The following is an 11,846-nucleotide window of genomic DNA, read 5'->3' on the forward strand; positions in this document are numbered from 1 at the left end:
AGATATGTTTCCGTCGTGGAGTGTAGACTTGCTGTTTAGCAAAAGGAACGTCAAGATGACAGTTGGTGGGGAAATAGCCCACCAATCATATTGTTGCAACATTTCACACCCAGTACATACACAGGTTCCTGTGACTGGTCTCGAAGACTTCACCACGATAACAGTATCCATTTTGTCACTTTGCTCAGTTCAAATATTTGAGTAGTTGCCCCACGACATATTTCACATTCGTGCAGAGAGCACAGTACAAGAGATGTTCAAGGTGGTCCGGTCATGTAGCTAAAGCGGAAGGAGGCTATGGTTGCTATGGGATTGCAAAACAAGGAGCACTCTATCCTCACCCTCGCATCAGAGCCTTTGGTGGAAAACGGGCACATGGATTTATTAATATTTGCTTCCCAACTGCGGAGGATCTTGTGAGGAATTTGTTGAACAAAATGCTATCGAAGCAACGAAGGTGTACAAAGGTATACGTGCCTTTCATGTTTTCCGAAATACTACTACGATAACGATAATGAATGCCGGTAGGTAAAGATTACTTCGAAGCTCTCGAAGAGACACTGTCTTACTCATAGGAATATGTAATCTCGCAAGACATCATCCAGATTGAGGTTGATGTACTCAGCAAGATGTGAAAGCTTCAAGAGCCTTTCTTCGCAAGTGCTCGCGTCAAAATCGAATGATTTGAGCCTAGAGAATCAAGCCTTTTGGTGTCAGATAATTCTTAATGTGCTAATCAAGTCACGAGGCAGCAAAAGGCATACTACTAGGAGTCTTCCTAGTATGTATGTTTACCTGTTAGCCTGAATTCTCCTTTTTGTGATCCACACATAGAAAAATGCCAGCAAAAGCAAAGATAATCCACCCATGATCATATTCACTATCCAATCTTCATACAATTTTCGTGATAATTCGCTTCCAAACCACTTCACTTTCAGCAAAAAAAAAGAATGGCACAAGTAACTTCGCCAGCTCAGTCATCTTCTTTGTACTGCGAGTTGGCGCATACGATGGAACATAAAGAGGTCTCAGCTAGGTGTGTTGGGTATATTTTGTAGCCAATCGAGAATACTTAAAACAGCGCAAATTTATCGGCGTTTTGTTACAAGTAAAGGAAAGCTTTCTTATCTTTTCTCCTTCATCATAGCGAAATATCTACATCGTTGTCTTTAAAGCATCTTCTACTATACATAGCCTCCTAACAGAAAACCATAAAGATTTAGTATGTAATTATGGTGGACGAGGTTTAGAGTAGCGATCCAAAAGTACTATATGAGCAAGGCGTTTTTGGTATGAAAGAATGGAAAATTCAGCCAGTTTTACTTCGACAGGGATTCTTATAGTATGTTCCTTTGTGTGCGCTAAACCGCGGTACGCGTGTGTGAATGTACACAGCTGCAGCCCCCAAACAGCCACGAAATTGGCGTAGCTAGCCGAGCTGAAGGACGACACACAGCCACCGCCCCACCCGGATTGCTGCATCAACCTCCAGCCTTTTTCTGTTCAGCTAATTGTTGCCTGGCACTTATCGTACGTATCATGCACCTCGTCTTCCAAGCCATCGACCGTCTACCACAAGTCTACCTGAGTCGATGCGTCTTCTCACATACGACGAAGCTGATAACTTCGTCATCAAGAGCTTTCACGGTGAGCCGATGCCTCCTTATGCGATACTTTCTCACACTTGGGGGGCAGAAAATGAAGAGGTGACATATGCAGACATCAACGATGGAGCCGGTCAGGACAAGGCTGGCTACGAAAAGATCCGGTTTTGCGGCGCACAAGCACGGCATGATGGCCTACAGTACTTCTGGATCGATACGTGCTGTATAGACAAAAACAACAGGGCTGAGCTTGTTTTCAGCATCCGGTCGATGTTTACGTGGTATCGGAATGCAGCACGATGTTACGTATACTTGTCAGATGTCACGAGCCCCACTTCAGCTGTTAACAGCGATCTCCCTAATCATCACGACAAACCACCTGATCGTCAAGCCCATCAATTTGAATTTTCGAAAAGCAGATGGTTCACGCGATGCTGGACATTGCAGGAACTTCTGGCCCCGTCCAAGGTGTACTTTTTCAACAAAAAGGGAAATGAGCTTGGTGATAAGCTGTCGCTGATATCAGACTTATCCCGGATCACAGACATTCCTAAACCCGCATTACAAGGTGCGCCATTGTCTCATTTCAGTACCCAGCAGCGCATATCATGGGGAGAACATCGAAAAGCGACCAAACCGGTAGACAGTGTGTACGCTCTCATGGGCATCCTTGGTGTTAGCGTGTCTCCAATTGATGGGGAGAGCCCAACAGAAGCGATGAGACGAGTCGAGCATGAAGTCGACAGGCACAACAACTGTGTTCAAGACCTTCAATCTACCAATCCTCGCGATGATAAGACACGCATTGAAGCAACAAAGGGCGGTCTGTTGGTCAACTCATACCGCTGGATTATCAATAATAGCACCTTCCAAAAGTGGCAGCAAAACCTTAGCACTCGACTACTCTGGATTAAGGGTGATCCCGGTAAAGGCAAGACGATGCTGATGTGCGGCATTATCGACGAGGTGCAGAAGACTACAAGACACAACAACACAGTTGCGTACTTCTTCTGCCAAGCTACCGACATGCGTATCAATAATGCTGTAGCGGTATTGCGGGGCTTGTTGTATATGCTTGTGATTCAGAATCCGTTACTTAGTTCGCATATTCGAAAACGTTACGACCAAGTTGGCAAGAAGCTATTCGAGGACGCGAATGCCTGGGTGGCCTTGTCACAGATTTTTGTGGACATAGTGTGCGACAAAGACTTGAACACGGTTTACTTATTTGTTGATGCTCTTGATGAGTGCGTCACAGATTTACACAAGCTTCTGGATCTAATAATTCTTACTAACGCCAAATCGCCTCGTGTGATGTGGCTGGTGACTAGCCGAAACGAGAGCCATATCGAGCAGAGATTGAAGCCAGTCAGTAACGAGGCTAGGTTAAGCCTAGAACTGAAGCAAAACGCAAGTCAAATCACGCAAGCGGTAGAAGACTATATTGACCATAAGTTATCTTCACTCGATGTTCTTGAAGGAGACAGCGTGCGCGATGAGATTCGAGATTCGATGCGGAAGAAGGCCAACGGCACTTTTCTTTGGGTCGCCTTGATGATACAAGAGCTCGAGAAGTACGACTGCTTCGATCCTTTAGCGGTAGTGAAAACAACTCCAGCAGGTTTAGACCAGTTCTACGATCGAATGTTGGCCCAGATCGAGCAGAACCCAAGGTCTGCAGATATTCTCCGGATTCTACTTTGCACGATAACAGTTGCGTTCCGTCCACTCTACCTCACTGAGGCAGGAAGTTTATGTGCACTACCAGGACCGACAGAGATGCACCGAAAAATTGTAGCCTCATGCGGCTCATTCCTCACCATTCGCAGCGAACAAATCTATCTTGTCCATCAGTCAGCAAAAGACTATCTTAGCCAGAAGATGCAGAACAATCTTCTTCCTTCTCCAACTATTATTCACTACCAGATATTCACTCAATCCATCAAGGTATTATCAAGCACGCTGGAACGTGATATATATGCTCTAGAGCAGCCAGGTATCTCAATCGACGTAGTGAAAACACCTAGCCCCGATCCGCTCACGAATGTACGTTACTCATGTGTCTACTGGTTTCACCATTTGGACTTGTCGGGACGCATTTCCTCCGAGAAATTCGATTATGAAACTGCAACAGCCATCGAGGGATTTATAAAAGAAAAGTTCCTGTATTGGGTCGAAGCTTTGAGTCTTTGTAGAAATATATACGCATTCAGACTAGCAATGCTTAGGCTACGGATAACATCATGGGTATAGTCCACATATTCCACGTTTTGCGCATGCATAATTGGACCAAACTGACACTTATAGAAACTTTTCAAGGGGAACAGCCTTTATCATCTTATTTACGACGCATGTCAATTTGAAAAACGTTTTGGAGATATCATAGAAAGATATCCTCTTCAAACATACGTATCTCCTCTACTATTCAGTCCAACAAGTAGTCTGATAAGACAGCTATTTCAGCACGAGAAGCCAAGACACATTGTTATCCAGCCAGGAGGGAGCGAAGGCTGGGGTAAGTTCCCAGGTACAGCTCCGAAGCCAAAAGGGACTGTTAATCCAGTCGTGTTCTCGCCTGACTCGACAAAGCTAGTGTCAATGTCAGAAGACAAGACAGTCACAATCTGGGACGCACAAAATGGGTTGTGCCTCCACACGCTTAGAGAGCATAACAACACTATTCATGCTGTAGCTTTCTCACCGGATATGAAAAGGCTAGTGTCAATGTCAGAAGACAAGACGGTCAAGATCTGGGACATACACAGTGGATTCTGTCTGAAGACGCTTACGGGACATACCCGCCCTGTGAACTCAGTAGCCTTCTCGTCTTTGGCAAGGTTAGCTTCAGGGTCACGGGACAAAACAATCAAGATATGGGATACACGTACAGGAGCATGCGTACGGACGCTGATAGGTCATACCTGCATCGTCAGCTCAGTGGTCTTCTCACCTGAATCGACAAAGATAGCGTCAGCTTCATGGGATAAGACAGTTAAGATCTGGGACGCACATACTGGGGCATGCCTACAGACGCTTATAGGGCACAAACATGTTGTTAGCTTGGTAGCCTTCTCGCCCAGTTCAAAGAGACTAGCTTCAGCATCCTGGGACAAGACTGTTAAGATATGGGATCCACATAGCGGGGCGTGCCTGACGACTCTTGAGGGCAATGGTCGCATCAAATCACTAGCGTTCTCGCCCGATGAGATCTCTATCCGGATCAGTGGGAGCAATCTCTGTCTCAGTAACTCCGTTGATCTCACCACTAGTAACGCCAATCCTGAACACGCCCACGATACTAGAGGATGCGTTGGTCTGAACAAGGACTGGATCACACATAACGGAGAGAATATTTTGTTGATTCCTCCAGAGTACCACTCTAGATATTCAGCTGTAAGAAACAACATGGTAGGATTTGGTATAACGTCTGATATAGTGTGGATATGCACCGTTGGGCAACCATAGTTTCTTGGGAGATACCAGTCATTTTATCCTCTTGTCTTTTCTATCCTTTCTTGTCATTTCCCTAACCTTGTTCACGAAAAGTATGTAGATGCACGAGGATATGCATACAAACGGGATGTGATCATGAAAAAAAAAGAAAACAGGATATCATTGTGAACTCCTAGGAACCAAACAAACAGGATTTGAAGCCGATGTGCCTGATGTACAAGAAAAAGGCTTCTTGAAAACCGGCGGTGTGCGCCACAGCCTCAATGCAATGCGACGACGCAGAACTTAGCGTACAATGCCTATCGCAATGTACAATGCGTGCATGCCGCAGCGCTATCACCACGAGCCGTCGCATACCAAAACCACAATGTTCGCGGAGCGTAACTAGCTAAAAAAAAATCAACACTACGTAGCAAATCCCTCCACGCCACACGTTGAATTCGTATTACAAAACTCCGGATTCAATTCACAACGACCCGGCTGTCGCCTATGCATCAAGTCTCGATGAGCTTCCCCACCTAGTATCATGAGTTTATCTCCGTAGAAAAATTACACGTATCATCTTACCATAGGGATTTCATCGAGGAATTTAGCCTCGATATGTAAAGATATGAGCGATCAAGCTTGTACAAGTTGAAAGGCGAGAAGCTTAAGGGACTGTGAACGCGGGAATCATGTCTTATCATGAGCTTGAGTGTCTCTCTACTACAAATTTCAGGTCGAAGATTTGACTAACCTGGAGCTTCACGTGCTACCAAGATTGGTCATTAAATAGCTCCCATTGTGACTCCAAGACTAGTACTGGTTGTTTGACGCATGGCTTGTCCATCCAACTGTCAGCGCAAGGCACAGCTTACTACCTATGTTCCTCGTAGCCTCACGCTATTCGACATGAAACCCACATACCTAAGCATCCAAGACACACGATGTTCGAACAGCGCATTTTTCCTTCCACGTCTTACAGGGGGGGGGGCGGATGATAGTAATCTCCACGTACCATCCACCGTCCCCCCAACCAGACCCCATTACACGCACTGTCAACCCACAACGTCAGGCCATGTGTCACTACACTTCCCACTCGAATCCCATAAAACCAACATCAAATGAAACTTCACCTGATGTCGATTGTTGACTTGCGTCTGGGGGTACCAGCCAATCCGCGCGCACTCATATCACGACACTGATAGCGAGTGATCGGTACGGAACCGTGGTTCGCACAGGTAAGTTCGGTACACACACACACACACACACACACACACACGAAAGGGTCAAGGGAAGGGTAAGAGAGAACAGGTATACATATATGTGTCAAGGGAAGAAACAGGACTGTGAGACCCGCACCCTTTTTGTTTCCTTTGTACGTGGATTCTCGTGTATACGACTAAGACAGCGTCTGGGGAGCTGAGCAAGGCAAGGGTGATAAGAGTGTGGTGCAGCAGTGTCAAGTACGAGGAGAAAGAAGAGGCATATTGAAACAGGATAGGTATCAGGTAAACAGCGGGGGAGAAAAAAGAAAGAAAGCCATGGCAACTCGAAGTATAGAAGAGCAGGAAAGCAAGCGCCGCCGCTTCTACCGGTACATAGGCGAACTGCTGTGTTTTGCAAGATTGGATCCAGCGCGAATATTGCACCGCGATGAATACGACTGTTACGTCGGGTACTGAAAAAGCTTCCAGCCGGATGGAGGCAAAACAAACCACCAAAAACCAGCAAACTTCACTTCATCATCTCTCGAATCGTAACTTCAACCGACACTGGTGTCCTCCCCGCCTCGCTCAAGATCCCCTCAAGCGTCGCATCCTCAATCGCACACTCGCCTTGCTCCAGCGCTTCATACGTGCTACTCCACCACTCGACCGCCGCCCTCTCCATCCCCATCCTCTCCACATAATAATCCTCGTACTCCTTCCTCCCCACAACCCTCACCCTCACCTCTTCCCCCCTAATCTCCCCCACCAACCCCGCAATCTCCGCCAAAGACCTCGTCTCCTTCTGACTGAGATAAACCGTCTTACCCACCCACATGCCCGGTCTATCCGCAAGCACCTTCGCAGTCGCAAACCCCAAATCCGCAATCGCCGTCCAACTCACCCGTCCATCCCCCGCAACCAGCACTTCCGTCCTCTCCTCCCCCCTCAGACCAAAGTAATACCCAAAATACAACGGCCAACTCTCATTATACAACCCTTGTCTAATCACCGTGTACTCCACCACTCCCCTGCGCTGAAGCTCTTCAAGATACTCTTCGGTGCGAATATGCGCGCGCATGACACCTGCCCGCGAGGGCCGCGAAAACGCTAGCGAAGTGTAGTAAATATGCCCAACGCCTACGGCGACGGCGGCGTCAATGGCGGCGCGGTGGTGCGCCTCGCGGCCCGACCAGAGCGGCGCGTCGTTGTAGTCCATGGCGATTGCGGGCGTGGAAACGAGGAAGAGGCGCGTGCATCCTGTGTATGCGGTGCGGAGGGAAGCCGGGTCTGAGTAGTCTGCGTGGCGGATGTTGAGGGAGTGGGTGTGCAGGTGGGAGAGGCAGGGGGAGGAGGGGGTGGTGGAGGTCTGTTTGGGGGAGGGGAGGTTGTTAGTTGATGCATTCTGGAGGATATGGGGGGATGGAGAGACTTACGCAAACGACGAGGTCCTTTGGGTCAATAAGGTTATGCTCGAGGATAGCGTTGAGGACTGCGCTGCCTAGCTTTCCAGTCGCACTCGTTAGAGCTAACATGTTGTCGTAGTTGTTCGACAATATCGTCTCGATATCACACAAGTTGTCCTCGCTCTTTCTTTTCTTTCTCTTTCTCTTCTTCTCCAAAAATTCAGCCTTTTTCTTTAGGCGTCTCTTTCCAACTTCAACACGTACTCAGTGATTGTGTTGTGACTTCTCCGAAAAGAAACGGCATTCATCATCTGGAGATATACAAAACATTGGGAAGCCATGACGTCTACTGATAATCAAGGGTCCACAACAAACCCACGGCAATTGGGAAACAACCAAAAAAAACACCCCCCAGTGGGGCTCGGACATTAACTTAGCCGCATAAAATCCGAAATTGGTTCGGTTGTCTGTAACGGGTGGTTCCCTGATTTTTGCCTAGATACCAAGAATAACACCTAACTGACATGCGTTCTCAAACAGTAAAAGTATGCATTTGGACAAAGTCCTCAATATCAACATTTGGCTATATATGACCCTTTATATGCAAAAATCCATCTCGTTCCCTCTTCCTTTCGCCCTGTGATCAAAAAAAAACCAAAACCAGTAGGGGTGGTACCGCACCCCTCAAGTCACCTGGGACAAAAGAAACGCCGATAATGATGCTTGCTGAAATTCCCAACCCAGCTTATATACCCGCTGGTTTTTAAATGACCGTAGATATTCGTCGTTAGATGCAAAGAAATACAAAAGAACAAAATAAAACAGTGCTTCGATATTAGAAGCGTCTATGCATAGCGTACACTGCTTCGATGTACTGGCGGTGGCATTGGAACATCTCCGTTGGGCGGATTCCCATTCGGTGTCCATTGACCTGGTTGCGGTCCACTTGGTGGATATTGGTTGCGACTGTTGTTGTATTGAGTCATTTGTGGTTGACCGATAGGGTCGCCTCTGTGTCTTCTGCCCTGGCTGCCAATTTGGCTGCTCTGGTAGGGCATTGGGGGTGGTCGAGCAGCGGCGTACTTCTTGAGTCTTGATCGACGACGGTAAGAGCGCAAGCAACAGCAGAAAATACATAGGAGAAGAGCACCACCAACTCCTGCAGCAATACCAATGACGAGGGAGAGATTGCGTTGGATCCAGGTGGTGATTTCTTTGCCGACAGAGCCGCCTTGGCAAACACCCTAGACATTGTTAGTAATTGAAGAAAATAAGTAAATCATGATTTGACATACGTTTTGACATGTGCCTCCTCCTGTACAGGCGGTGCCGTCCAAAAAGTTTTGTTGCAGTCCGTAGCATCTGGCACCAAACTCCGGGCTAGCACAGCTGAGCATGCAGTTACTGTTGTCGCAAGCATAGGTATCGTTTCCTTGGGTGTAGCTTCCCATGATAGTCTTACACTGCATGTCTCTGCTTGTGCATTGACCAGAGGCACAGGTGAGGCCATTGCCACAGTCGGTACCATCGGGCTTTGTCTTGTCCTCGGGGCAGTATGGTGAATTTCCAGTACAGGTCTCCTCGGGGTCACACGTGCCAACCGAACCGCGGCAGACTGTACTGGCTGAGGCAAACTGACAGCTGCGGCAGCAGTCTTCGTTGGAATCGTCGCACACAGCATTGTTGATGAACTTGCAAGTTTGCGGGTTGCAGCAAGCATTGTCCTTGCAGCCTGAAACGCCACCGCAATCACACTCCTCGTCGCCTTCGACAATACCGTTACCGCAGGTTGGTCCAGATAGCAGGGTGACATCGCGGTTGTTGGTGAGACATTGAGATTTGACGCTATTACGTCCAAGCGCTGAGCAAATATTACCAATAGTACAAGGGGAGAAGCGCGAGATGCCATCTTTTGTCGAGGGATTCATGATGAAACCACCATTTGCGTCGCAAGAGCTCTGAGAGAAAGGACAACATTGTTGCGCATTGACGACGTCTTTGTTGGCGCATGTTTGTGATGTACAGTCGTGTACGGCACCATAGGTATGGCCTGTTTCGTGGGCAATGACTTCCCATTCGTTGTCGGTCCTGATGACTACGTTGGCACCGGCAACTGTCTCGCCAGCTTGTCCAGTGTTGTCTTGAGAGCCTGTTGTGCAAGCTTGTCCAAGCCAGGCGAGTCCGACGGCGGATCCAGTGTTGCAGGTTGACAAAAGGGTCCAGTGGGAGTAGCTGTCACTTTGCTGTCCTCTCCACTTGGAGAACTGGTTCAAACGGTCCTGAATGGTGATGCTGCTGCTGCAGGCCTGGTTCCAGGGTGTGGCTTGTTGTTGCTGTGTCGGGCAATCCGATTCCGTGATGAGGAGATTGGCGACACCGAGTGAAATGTTAAAGGAGCTCTCAAAAACCTCGGAAGCAGAGTTCATTGCGGCGATGATGTTGGATTGCGTCTTGTTCTTGTCTCCGTTAAAAGACGACACATATGTGCAGTCGGCAGCTACACCAACAAGCGCAACCTTGCGAGTACTGGGACAGCCGGCAGTCTTGCCAATAGTGGACGAGAGATCAACACCTGCACTATTGCCTCCAGATGGTACGTCATCCTGTCGCTTGAACATAGATGTGATGAGAGATGGCGACATTGCCGATGCCTCGTCTCGCGCGCGCATACTAGCAAAGACGGGGTGGTGTTCTTGCGTGTTAAAAATAAGGTCGTCGGACGGACATCCAACTTCTTTTGATCGTTTTTTGAGTTCCATGTTTTCAGAGTTCCTGCCTTTGCCCATATCCGAGTCGCGGAACACAACCATGAACTCTTTGGGACGCAAATCGACATCGGGATCCTCGGCCATGCGCGTGGCCTTGTAGCTCGAAGACATCTTGACATGGTGGTGATCGTGGTTAATGGAAAAAGTGCCTTCGAACAGCGGTTCCAGACCGTCCTCGCGTAAGCCAATGCGCGCCCATCCGACATTGTCCCATCGATTACCCCTCTTCAACCACGCCTTGCCCTTGTAAACTTTGTGTTGCAACCGATCAATCGGTTCGGACCTTGCTATTGATCCGTCTGCGTTGAGATGTGTTATGCGTCCGCCGTCCACAAACAAGTCATGGTTAGGCTCGAGGCTCAGGCGGATGCGCTGGCCCGACACATCAAAGGCAAGGTCGAAGGAGGACACGGCGGTCACTCGATGTGTCTGTGTGAGGATGTCGGCATTCTTGACGAGGGCAATTCTCTGCAGCGGCTCGCGGGCGCGCGAGGCAGCAGAAGCGACAGTGGCAAGGCCAATGACGAGGGCAGTCTGGAGACTGCCAAAGAGGCGCATTCTCGCTCGAGTGGCGGTGCTCTCCGTTCAGGAGATGGGCGAGGGGGTGGTGTAAAAAACAACAAAGAGGAGCAGGGCGGATATCAAGACAACGCAGCGAGAGACATGGGTAGGGAAAAAAGGACGATGGAGTATGGGACAGAGACCAACAAAGAGGCAAAAGGGCAATTACTGAGCAAAACGATGGCTAGACGGCGGACAGTGGAGAGTCGTAATCGCTGTGCACAGCCCCCCTGCCAGCCACTGTCTTGGCAGCCGGCAGCCGGAAGCAGAGGGGGGTCTGGGCGCGACACGGATGAAACTATGGCAGCGATGCTGCTGGACGCGACACCCTCGTCACTCTATACGCGGGCATACGGCTATGCGGCTGAACCTTGTGTGCACAACTGCTGTACAACGGTTGACGTGCTGCCTGGCTGAGCCCCCTTCCCCCTCCCCTTTCCTGTCTGTCGGCACCCAGCGGGAACGTGTGCGTGGTTCATCCAACCTGTCAGAACTGGTGGTGTACCATACCACCAAAACATGATAATAATACTATACTTACATCCATACATCATTCCTGACTAAAGTACCTCGACACATGCATGCAGGCATACCTGAGACATTGGACAAGCGCCCAAACAGCACCTTTCTTGTCCCTCTCCCCGCGCATACCGCACCCGTCTCACCATGGAAACGCCTGTACTCGGCCCATCTTGCCCTATAACGATAATCAACTAGGCTACTTTGTGTTGCGCCGCTATCCCACTTGGACAATCACTCTCGTCCATGCCTGCTCGCTGGTTGGCCGCCCTCTGCCGACATCCCCACTGAACTCCCAACTGTTGCCCTCTCAACCACTGACAGGCCTCTGACAACCCTTGCCAAGTC

General features: G+C 48.9%; 3 protein-coding genes across 3 annotated transcripts; 1 reads left to right on the forward strand and 2 right to left on the reverse strand.

Moving 5' to 3' along the window:
- Window positions 1-1,592: 1,592 nt before the first annotated feature.
- Window positions 1,593-5,069, forward strand: COCCADRAFT_81837 (uncharacterized protein; the record flags this gene model as incomplete). Its single annotated transcript, XM_007708554.1, has 2 exons — window positions 1,593-3,851; window positions 3,912-5,069. 2 exons carry the CDS (start codon window positions 1,593-1,595, stop codon window positions 5,067-5,069), a joined length of 3,417 nt encoding a protein of 1,138 aa, XP_007706744.1.
- Window positions 5,070-6,773: 1,704 nt separating this feature from the next.
- On the reverse strand, window positions 6,774-7,779 carry COCCADRAFT_81641 (uncharacterized protein; the record flags this gene model as incomplete). Its single annotated transcript, XM_007708555.1, has 2 exons — window positions 6,774-7,613; window positions 7,681-7,779. The coding sequence occupies 2 exons, from the start codon at window positions 7,777-7,779 to the stop codon at window positions 6,774-6,776; spliced, it is 939 nt and encodes a 312-aa protein (XP_007706745.1).
- A 716-nt stretch (window positions 7,780-8,495) lies between these two features.
- COCCADRAFT_31968 (uncharacterized protein) lies at window positions 8,496-10,976 on the reverse strand (the record flags this gene model as incomplete). The annotated part of the gene is made up of 2 exons (XM_007708506.1): window positions 8,496-8,894; window positions 8,946-10,976. The coding sequence occupies 2 exons, from the start codon at window positions 10,974-10,976 to the stop codon at window positions 8,496-8,498; spliced, it is 2,430 nt and encodes an 809-aa protein (XP_007706696.1).
- Between the last annotated feature and the right edge of the window lie 870 nt (window positions 10,977-11,846).

This window comes from Bipolaris zeicola (genome assembly GCF_000523435.1).
Source record: "Bipolaris zeicola 26-R-13 unplaced genomic scaffold scaffold_2, whole genome shotgun sequence".
Lineage (NCBI taxonomy): Eukaryota > Fungi > Ascomycota > Dothideomycetes > Pleosporales > Pleosporaceae > Bipolaris > Bipolaris zeicola.